The 11,314-nt window shown below is 45.3% G+C and overlaps 1 protein-coding gene across 1 annotated transcript; it reads right to left on the bottom strand.

The window, feature by feature from the left end:
• Window positions 1-999: 999 nt before the first annotated feature.
• LOC137894869 (BTB/POZ domain-containing protein KCTD16-like) lies at window positions 1,000-9,626 on the bottom strand. Its single transcript, XM_068740345.1, has 2 exons — window positions 8,801-9,626; window positions 1,000-1,451 (listed from the first exon to the last, which is right to left on the bottom strand). The coding sequence occupies exons 1-2, from the start codon at window positions 9,624-9,626 to the stop codon at window positions 1,000-1,002; spliced, it is 1,278 nt and encodes a 425-aa protein (XP_068596446.1).
• Between the last annotated feature and the right edge of the window lie 1,688 nt (window positions 9,627-11,314).

Raw genomic sequence — 11,314 nt, 5'->3', positions numbered from 1 at the left:
CGAGGTTGGAAAGAAATGATTCAGCAAAATATAAAATTCCAAACATGTGTTCAGAACACTTTGTTTGAGTTGAAGTTTGACATTTCCTTTTTCATATTTTCAGCTGTGTCCGAGCCCCCCTCCCGACCCCCAAATCACCCTGATTTGATTAACAACACTCTTTCCTTATAAGGCTGTCAGCTGATGTCTTCTTTAAGATACACCAGAAGTCCTCGGCCATGTGGAGAAGAAGGTTCTGAAAACAAAGAGGTCCACTATCGGCAAATACAATTAGAACCCATTTATTAGATGTTATTGCACACGTACAATCAAGAATTAGTTAAATATCGGTCAACATTATATACTCTACCTACACAACATTTTCTATCAGCACATAATGACGACATTGGGCAAATGTTTTACAATGAAAAACGGGTCTATAGGCAGTGCTGTCCTCATTTCAAGTACCCTCAGTCATAACGCACCGATTTTATCCATCGAAATAGTGAGTTGAAAGTTTGTCTGACGTTGCATAATTATGCTTAGGGTGGCATGACATGCAGTGCTGCTATCAAAGACTACTTGAAATGCCGTACATGTGCTATCGGTGAAGTTCCGTGATATTTCATTGCTGTCGGCTGTCAGCACTGTCTGGGTATACATCCATGTACACAGTATGCACAGTATGCACACAGTATGCGATCGATCTATGGGTTGACATGATGTTGCCCCTGAGGTTGCTTTGTTGCTTCAACTAGTGACGCAGTAGCCTTTAGAATGACTGGTTCCCGAGACCGAGGCGAGTGAGCCTCAGCAGGAAAGCCTGTTATACACTTATATACACAAAGGTGTGCACCATTTACAAACCAAGCATTCTTTACTGCCTTGCATCTCGTGTGCTTAGCTAGTCACTCTGGCTTTTTTTTTTCATGCATGTCTCAGAGGGTGCAAGTCTGACAATCTTCAATAACACTGGCATGACATTACATCTCTCCCTTTCCTTCTTTTTCACACTCGTAGTTAGAGACGGTGCTTCCTCAGGAGCTCCGACTGCCACATATACTTCCTTTCCGGAAAGTGCTCGGGAATCCTAATCCGTTGGAAGTCCTGGATGCATTTCTCCAGTTCCTGCTCTGGGGTCATCTTATCCTTGTTTGCTTTTCTCTTTGCAGCCTCTCGCTCGCGGGCCCCAAAGGTTCTCACGCGGAGCATGTCAGTCTTGCGACGCATTTCTGCTTGCTGCAGCGTGTGAACCGGGCCTTTCGGCATGGGGCGGTCCAGGGTCTGAGCGTTGGGCCGCCGGCTCACAGGACCGCAGATCACAGTTCCTTGAGGAGAACTGGCCTCTGACTGGGTCTCAGAGCAGGAAGTGGAGAGCTCGTTGAAGGAAGTGCAGCTTTCTCCCTCACGCTCGCTTTTGTGGCTCTTGCAGCAGCAATCGCAGTGAGAGGACGACCACCTCGAGGGCCCGCCTGCAGGGAGAAGAACAAAGATACACATTTATCAGTTGCTTTGACCACATGGGCTAGTTTTCCTTTAGCAACAAGGCTCTGCTAGCTGGCAGATTCAAGCTGTGATTGAAGGAAACTGTTACGCTGTGTTTTCACACTTGTATTCACCACAGTTGCAATGGCGAACACGTATCAAAATGAATTCTAAATAAGAACAGGTGGGGGCTTGTTTGTGGATGTTGAGGAGGGTGCAGATTTAAGAACATACAAGTTTGGACTTTGACATTTAATTACTGAATCTCATAAAGCTGGTGGGCTTTGCATATTGTTTCCTGTGATAATGAGAACCCCACAGCTCCGTGCTCTTCAATATGGCTCCCTGCGTGTCCTTTTCCATTTCCAAAAGCCACGCTTGTCTCCGAGTTTGTATCATATAAAGAAGGTGGTGCATTATTCCACAGACATCTGACCTCCTGCCATGAAGTGAACCGTAAGCAGAAGATTTTTACCGTCTCTGTAATTTTCCACTTCCGCCTACACTTTTAATTACGAAGCAGAAATGTTATACTGAGATGTTTGCTGGCTTGTGATGGTGTTCAAGTCAACACAGAACACATTAGCTTTCTTTCAATTCTGATAAATATTCGTGAACATTTTGTTTTTGATTATTTAGATTACCAGACAGATAGAAGCCTGCTGAAAATGTCTGCACTCCCTGGAAGATAATCTAATGTACATTCATGCACAAATGCTCAAACCTTCTTAATGTTTTTTTCCTAATGCAGTGATACAGATTCAATACTAATGATAACTCAGAGGGAGCAATCATTTGTCCATTACCCCCCTTCCAATGCATGCACCAAATGCTGAACAGAGTTCAAGGGGGGGGGTGGATTTTATCCTATCTGCAAACACTGTAATAATGACCTTATCTCTGGTGCAATGATTGCATTGAGCCGATAGTGAGAGAGTCACTAACAGCTTTTTAATGGCTAATCCATGAGTAAAGAGGCCAATCAGAGCACCAATTTCCCCCCACAGAAAATGAATCAAGCTGAAACCAGCAGATGAGCACCACCAGGCAAATGGATGCAGGCGATTCAAGAGGCGGGAGGCTGAGCATTGGTTTCTAAATGGATGGATGCTGTGGTCTAGAGGGGCAACTGTTTAGGAAACTTGCCAAAAACCCAATAATAGCATCATAAAATGTTCAGGCTATATAAGCAGGAGGATGAATTGTATTAAAGGCACGGACAAGCTGAGAAGGGCCAAGACATACTTATTGTTTTATACATGAAATGGTGCATGGACATAGAGGTGACTTTGCAAAAAGTAATGAAAAAATAAGTATGTAAGAGAACACAAGCAGAGACTGTGTTCGGTTGAAGGGGCGTAGTGTCAAACTTTAATGGACTCTTCAGAGTCGAGACAGGAAAGGGCTAAAAGCCTTGCCAGGAAACGTAGTGACTCTCTGGTACATTTAAACAAGTGTGTATAATAACCTCTGGTATCTTTTCAGAGAAGTCATTGATCTCAGAGATCATGTTGCAAGCACATTAAACGACTGGGTCTGGCCCTGGGATCAGACTGAGGATGTGGATTTCTCAGAGAGATTCTCACCGGGAATCTCACATTACCATCTTAAGACTGTTCTCCAAATTTAAGCAGTGAAGATTTCTGGGAATTCCAATGACTGGATATTAGATTAAAATGGCATTTTACCCAATATAAGGTTTTAAATGGTGGAAATGTGGGACATGGTGGGGTCTGAAGGCAGAGCATGATTAAAATATCAGCAGGTTTCTTGGGAGATATGAGTGAGTTTGTCCCTGTGCCCTAAATTGACTCATGTAGAATGTCTGATTCTTTTTTTTTTTTATGACAGAGCAGCTTAGTCATGCTTACGTATGATGAAAGATGAGAGGAATAAATAAAAGAGGATGTTGTTATTGTGCATAACCAGGAGCCAATTGCACCATTTATTTCCTATTTTGCTTCAAGTGACCCAAAGCTGCCTGCTTTCAAATGTGAACCCCAACAGTGATGTGAAATGTCTCCTCAATCTAAATAAATGTAAATGCATTTTTAACACAAAACCTAATTTCACATCCAAGAAATTGGGATGGGGGGGGGGGGGGCTAAAAACACCTGACAGGATGTTTGACGTAAACAAGCTTGCTTTCTTTACCCAAACACAACAAAATCCTGCAGGGCTCAGTGGTGTGAATCATCTTCAAATGCTTCCGTCGCCGCTCAGCTCTTACCGTAGGACAGCCTGGCCGAGACTCACAAAACAAACAAATAGAAAGAAAAATCAAGCATCGGCCCCCCGATTAGTTTACTGGAAACAGCTGTATGTATTCGGGGTAATGCTTTCTGACACGTGGAATATGCAAATCCATGCATGCAAACAAGGGCGTCAAGCTCATCCGAGTGGACGCGCTCGGATTTTAGACACATTCTTCCAATCTCCTGCTTCCAGATCCAGTTACACACATTTATTTTATCCTGCCACTGCCTTAGGAAGAGTGTGGTTTACATGCTTGTTAGCTCGCAAATTAGGCCAGCGTGTCCTTGCAGCCCGAAAAAAGGGCTTGTCTTGCAAAGGCAGTGACCGTCCTGACAGGGTGAGGGGAAATCCGTTTCACTGAGATTGTCCCATTTGCTCCAAAAGTATCACTTCAGCAGTCTGTGCAAGGCCTCACTGATGGCAACAGCCCTGCTCTAATAAAGTCTGAAATATCTGCACACAATTGAATTTGTCCATCTCACCAGCCTACTATGCAAGCCTTATTAAGACAGAGCAGCAATCGTGGGTGACCCCTGGAGTCCCAGCATGCTTTGCTGCTCACACAGACCCATTACTGCCCCGGCTCATATAATCTGCCTTCCATGAGGGGAAGTGACGGCCTCGCTTGCTGATTGTTGATGACAAGCGGGTGCTCTACCCTCTTAGAGTCAGAGGTTGACTGCCCCGCTGAGTATCTCCCTGACAGCGACACAGACAGTTTGAGATGTCTGTATCAGCCGGTCCCTGCAGGCCCGTCCCCTGACCCACAGCCACACCCACCAAGCACTGATGAGGCAGGATGAGGCAGACAGAAAGTGAGGTGTCCTGAGTATTCACCAAGCTCCTGTCATGAAGGATGCCTCAAGAGGAAAGAAGAGGGTCAGTTCTGCCTCCTCCCCTTGTCAGGTACAGGCGACGTTCCAAGGAGGTACGAGACAACAGATCCTATTTAAAGTTCTCCATCACGAGCCATCGTTGGGACCATTGTTGGCATGCATGTGCAGAATAGATTCCTCAAGCATGCTTGGGCTTTCCAAAATTGTGTGTATGTAGAGTCAGCTGTCAGAGCATGCTGCAACACAGAGGCACCGCGAAACAAGCTCATCCAATACGGGTCACTGCTGTGAAGTTACATTTGAGGGATGAAACGGTTGCATAAGAATGAGGATTTAAAAAGTCAAGATTTAGAATTATGCGATTTGACCAACTACCAACGGGGTCCTGCAAAAGGGATCAATTGATTGATTGATTGATTGATTTCATGGCGTGATTTTTCCTTATGTAGCTGCAGGTTTCAGTAAAGCCACATATATTCACAAGGCGAACCACATTGTCTCCTTGACCTAGTGCACATATCTGAGCCACCATCCTCCTGCACACGAACACCTTAAGGATCGTTCACAGGAACACCATCCATCTCCCGTAAGTAATATCAGTCCACCCAGACTCCAGGTAGGATCTCTGGGAGCCCAGCGACACCAAAGCCATTGATTATTTTTACTGGTGAGGCGATATTGTGGCCACACATCATTTCGTTTGAAGCCCAAATTAAGATTGCACAGTTATATTAAAAGCACGACTGGCAAGTGTAATCACTCTTCATCTTCAATCAACATGTCTCCCCTCTTTAGATGCCACTGTGGCACAGCCCTGCTCGATGTTTGTGATGCTCCCAGCCGGCCAATGGTGGTTTGCTCTGCCATTGGAGAAAGGAGAAATGTCGTACTTCATTCATAAAGGCCCTGGGCGGGCGGAAACACAACTTTTATTACGTTTTTCAACTCTAAATCCGCCTGATTGGTTATCTTTTTTTTATGACTTATTGATCACAGGGGTTTGATGTTTGTTTTTCTGCCTCTTTCTCGATCCTGTTTTCTCTCCAGGTGCCGGCAATGATTGGTCGACACCTGCGCAGCTGAGTGAGGCTGCTGAGCAAAGTCAACGGGGCCAATCATCAGTCAGAGGACCCCTGCAAATCGCACGCCCGAGGAGGTCGCTGATTTCTTTCATCATCCCTGCTGAACCTCTTGTTGAAACTTCTTGGAGGAAGGTTTGTGTGAGGCTGAGGACAACACAGCTGAAGCAGCCATAGCAGTAAACTCAAAATAGTTCATGGTTGCCTGGAAACACTTTCAGTTTGGGGCACCTCTGTATTAGTTCAGGAAACGTTTCATTTCAAAAAGCATTGTAGGGACTTTTTTTTTTTTTTTTTTCAGATGAAGGTGTTAGTCAGGCCCTCTTTTGTTGTTATATTGATTTTAGGTTTGTTTGGCACACCCGCCTCGTCCAATCCCCCCCAAACACTTGAGAGCCTTCATGTTTGAAAGTGTTTTGATGAACTGGAAATAAATCTGTTTTATTTCAGTTCTCCAGTTGTGCTATTTTCTGTCTTCGTGCATTTTCAAAGACACAATAACACCAACCTATCTGGATCCAAAAAGCCGTGTTTTCATCCCTGAGCTGATGAAGTAGCACCCCTCTCTCTACAGAGGCTGTTTCTTTGTGCAAAATGACAGACAAAATGTTGTAACTGTAAAGAACCTTTTCAAGATGTCCATTTTAAAGGGGCCTTTAAATCGGTGAGCATTTATCTTTCCAAATTTGAACTACTGCTACTGCTCATCAAAAAAATATATTTTTTAATACACTGAGAAACCTGTTTTTTATATACATATATATATCTGGAATGCCTTTTCTGCCATGAAAATGATAAAGGCTGATTAAAAAATGATAAGAAATGACAAGTAAAATATTTGCACTGTCAGAATTATTATTTTTATCGCATTATTTTAGCCATTAAATCTCAAATTGAATTATCAACTTGTAACTCTCAGTTTTATTTATTATATTGGCTTCTTTGTTTTTCATTTTAGCAAATATTTGTCTTACTATCTACTTTTTGAGTGGACATTTTGATGCTTTTGGGGCTTCCATATGAAATCTGCCTGTAGATGCAGTGCCACCAGTTTCAGCTCCCTGTGTGTACTGGTTATCACTTCTGATGTATTTCTCTCTTGCTCAGTTGGTTATCTAAAGGGTGAAAACGTGACCCCTGTTCAGCAGCAAATTACATCAGATGCAAATAAAACTCTTGTTTATGATGAATGCTGAATCGGTGAAGCCTCCTGGGGAGAGAGTGCCCTTTTTCCTGAAAGAAAGACTTGCTTTAGTCAGAGAATGAAGCACAAATGGCACACTTCCTACTGGGAAGAGAGGAGGACGAGCATTTATAGCATTATTATTTTTATGAGTGAAGTTCCTCAGCTGCTAATCCAGATGATATGCATTAGAATTGGAAATATCTACCGTGTATTTGGAAACTATGGAGTCCAAACTAATAGTGTGAGTCGGTGAGGCCGGTAGAAAACAACTGACGCATTTAGATAATAAAAAAAAAAAAGGCCAACATGGATGACACTAAAAGTAAGCGACAGGCCGGAAGCGTTTCTCCATTTGTTTACTGCGCCGGACTGCTCTCTTTACACTCTGATCAAACTTTGCCTGTTTCACTCCGTGAGCCTGTGATCGAGTGGGAAGGGGGGGAAGAGCAGTCTGCTGAAAACAACAAAAGCACAGCTGTTTCATGCCCACCCCAAAGGTGCACTTGTCCACATGCATCCTTCGTTTAGGACTACCCGCCCTAGGCCAGCCTGTGTCCCACATTCAAAATCAGGTTACACTTACTTTTAAGAGTGGATGCAGGATGCTGTGGTTCTACCGCCTGTCTATCCATCATCCTGACTGTAGGTCTCAGTCTCCTGCTGCTTGTCCCGTGCTTGCCTCCCTTCACCTTCCTCTTCTATTGTGAAAGTTTATTCTTCTTCCACAAAAAAAAAACACAAAGTTTTCCTTCTTGTCTTTCGGATCCAATGAACTTCCATGTCTGACGCTTACTTAAATCTATTTTTGCATCTCGTGCCCTCCTTCTTTCTGCCTCAGTTCTCTCTCCCCATGGACAGGTCTCATGAAGCTCCATCCAAAAGCCAGGCTCCAGGAATTTGAATGACTCAGGTAAAAATCCTACCTGCCTGTGGGTGCAGCCAGAGACTGTTAAATCATTAGCAAACCATATGTCCCATCTTCCTCATCACTCCCCCCCCCCCCCCCCCTCCAACTCCACCTCCAACCTTGACCTGGGTTCGTTCACAATAATGAAGCGTGGAACGAACCACTTTTGCAACAGCATTGTTAACCCCATGGCAGGGGGGCGGCATTCATGTGAAACTGGGCTGTAAACTGGTGCATCATTTATAACCCATGAAATCTGAGCACAAACGTGTGTTTACTGGCGATGCATGCATGTGTGCTTCAAAGGAAACAGCCTTGTGTGACTCAACTCCCCTGACGGTTGTGAGCAATTCGACAGCCACTGTAAGGTATAAATAAAGACTCAAGGACGGGGGACAATTAGATTATGACTCCTAGTGGTGAAAAACACTAAAAAAATATAAATAAATGTTAAGATTACATCAAAGTCTAGCATATTCTAATAAAATAAGATGAGGTTTCTTATGGTTTGTGATATACTTTGCACTACTTTTATTGAGGACCCCCCCCCCATATAATATGATGATGTCTGGATTGGGTTATTATGGGGTGGGGGGTGGCTCTTTCATTATTTTTCGCCTACATTTTGGTGTTACAGTGTGTAACTTCACTTTCACCTCAGGCCAGAAATGGGGTGTTTAAAGATGGAAATAAATGTCCAAGGCGGCTCGGTGGCGCAGTGGTAAGCACTGTTGCCTCACAGCGAGATGGTCGCAGGTTTGTCTCCGGCTTGTGGCCATTCTGTGTGGAGTTTGCATGTTCTCCCCGTGCCTGCGTGGGTTCCCTCCGGGTTCTCCGGCTTCCTCCCACCTCCAAAAACATGCAGCCTAGGCTGATTGGTGACCCTAAATTGTCCGTAGGTGTGAGTGTGTGTGTGGCTGGTTGTCTGTCTCTGTGTTGCCCTGCGATGAACTGGCGGCTTGTCCAGGGTGTCCCCTGCCTCTCGCCCATTGACTGCTGGGATTGGCTCCAGCTTGGCCCGTGACCCGATAGCGGAATAAGCGGTGAGAAAATGAAATAAATGTCCACTCACGGTAGAAGATGTACTGAGCACAATTGGACCAGACTCGGTCATCCGCGTAATGAATGACGGAGTCCGCAGCCAGGGATGAATGGCAGGCCACAATGTGGAAGCCGCTCTCTGACAGCATGTCGAACGCCCTTTCCAGGTGTCGAATCTTGAGGTGGAACCTGCAGGTGTAACGGTCCGGTGGTCGGTCCGAATCCCGGTTCTCGTGCAGCGCGTCTCCAAACACCTCTTTCGCCAAGCCAATCCGACTACTGATGAAGATCCTCGGTAACTTCTTTGGCTTGGGATCGGATTGGCTTTCTTTCCCTCCCGCGGCGCAAACGCCTTTGAGAGCCACCGTGACGTAGCCGTACCTCCTGTCCGCGGCGCGTCGGGGGTAAGACCTCTGATCGCTGCCCTGCGACGCGTCGTCGAAGTCGTTGCAGGTGAAGAAGTCGTCTGGAAATAGTTTCGGATCGTCGGACGACAAAAGTTTGGCCAAATCCGGCAACTGGAAATATTCCGCTTCTCTCTTCAACCTCGCTCTCTCGGGGAAGTGGTCGGGGAGGACAACTTGCTTGTCTCTGAGGTAATCCAAAATATACCGAAACAAGAAGCCATCCCTGTCGATGAAGAACCGTCCTCTGAGGTCCCGGGACAAATCGTTTGAAGATTCTTTCTTGCTGGAGAATAGTCTTCCAAGTAAGGAATTTGGAACGCTCGCCAAGGTGGCGTGACGCGTGTAATACACCTGCCCGCCCACGTTCAGCTCAATCACATCCGATGGAGGGTTTTGCAGCGCGCCTTGCTCTTTTGTAGGTTGCGTCTTGCCATTCTCGCTCAGTGCCATTTTTTATTTTTTGTTAAATCTCCCATGCGAGTCTCGTCTTGGAGCGCGGCGTCCCAGAAGTTCAGCGTGTGGAGTGGATCTGCGTGATGCTGATTCACTTAGTCGTCTAACTCCATCCACCGCATCAGCACCAAGCAATGCTAAGGTGTGTCTACAGTAGATCCTTTAACCCCCCCCCCCATGCGTAAATGCGCGCCTGCACCACGGTGCATCCAGAATCGATTATCATAACCAGCTGCTCGAGCATCGCGTTACAGACATCCCACTGTGAAAGGTCACTGCTGCGACTTCAAAGAAATAGAATCCGCACTTCATTCTGAAATGTCCCACAATAGTAGAAAACAACAACAAAAATAAAAGGGGACAAAAAAACTATTTCTGCGCAAGTTTTCTATAGAAATTATTGCAACTGTGCGTCGAACTTCGAGTTGAGTCCCATCAGTCCATGATTAATTGAAAAATGGGCGCGAATATACCATCTTTCTGCCCCCCCACCTTACTTCTGACAACAGGGACGGTGTTGAAAAACCCCCTTGAGATAGCTCGCAGAGAGGAGGAGGAGGGTGGCGAGTCTTCTGTGCGCATCCATCTCTCCAAAACAGCTGAGTGCGAAAATGCTCGTTCCAGCAGGAGGTTTAAGATAATGTTGTGTGTGCGTGTGAGAGGGAGAGAGAGGGAGAGAGAGAGAGAGGGAGAGAGAGAGAGGGAGAGAGAGAGGGAGAGAGAGAGAGCCGTCCCATGAAGAAATGACTTACATCATCTTAAAGCAAAAATGACTTTAGCAGACGATCGACATAAAGAGGAATTAATGTCGGTTCATCATGCGCCGTATTTCGTGCGATTTGGATTTATCCACAGGCGACTTACATCTGGGCCTGGCAGAGAGGTTTCGGGTCGAAAGTGTTCCAGTATCCAGCCTGGAGGATTTTAATCCCTACTCCTGAATCCTCACAGAAGGCTTTCCCATTTACATTTAATGCTTTTAGCTGACGCGCTTATCACGAGAGGCGGGTGAGGGTTCTGCCTCACGCTGCTTTTTGCTCAGCGGCTCGTGACAGACAGCTGTGCGTGGAAAGAGCTGGTATACATGTACAGTATATACTGAACTACCATATGTGTTTGTGTGTGGCTGCCCAGAGAGGCTCAACATTTAACTTGATCAACTAAGATTTGAGTTGACGTGCACGCTCTTCTCCACTGGACTGAAACTCCAAGCAACATTATGAAAAACATTTTTCCACCCCAAACATGAGAATCGATCCTTTCCTTCCTCGTCAATTTGTCCGTCGATTCTCAGTTCATCACCTCAGACAGCTCTCATCCCTTAATGCGGTACTTCATTTAAAACATGCATGGTATACTTTACAAATACAACAAAGTGTTGATTACGACCTGACGTGTGCATTCGGATTCAGGAGGAACATAATGTTTATGTCCACTTTGGCATCACATCCCCCCCCCCATAAAGTGCATGTTTCTTTGAAGTTTTGCATCTAATTCCAAATAGAGAAAGGAGGGACTCGGTCTGAATACCCCTCTATTTTAGCCGGGGGGACAAGGGATTTTAATTATTATTACTTAAAGCCTGTTCGGTGAATTTGTCACAGAGCTACTGGTGTATTCAATCTATTGAAGCCAGATACTATACTGGAAATTCACAATTGGAAAAAGTAAGGTGCAAGGGTTAA

The sequence above is a fragment of the Brachionichthys hirsutus genome, chromosome 6 (genome assembly GCF_040956055.1).
Source record: "Brachionichthys hirsutus isolate HB-005 chromosome 6, CSIRO-AGI_Bhir_v1, whole genome shotgun sequence".
NCBI lineage: Eukaryota > Metazoa > Chordata > Actinopteri > Lophiiformes > Brachionichthyidae > Brachionichthys > Brachionichthys hirsutus.
The sequence above is the reverse complement of the archived record's forward strand: the minus strand, read 5'-3'. Positions and strand labels throughout refer to the sequence as shown.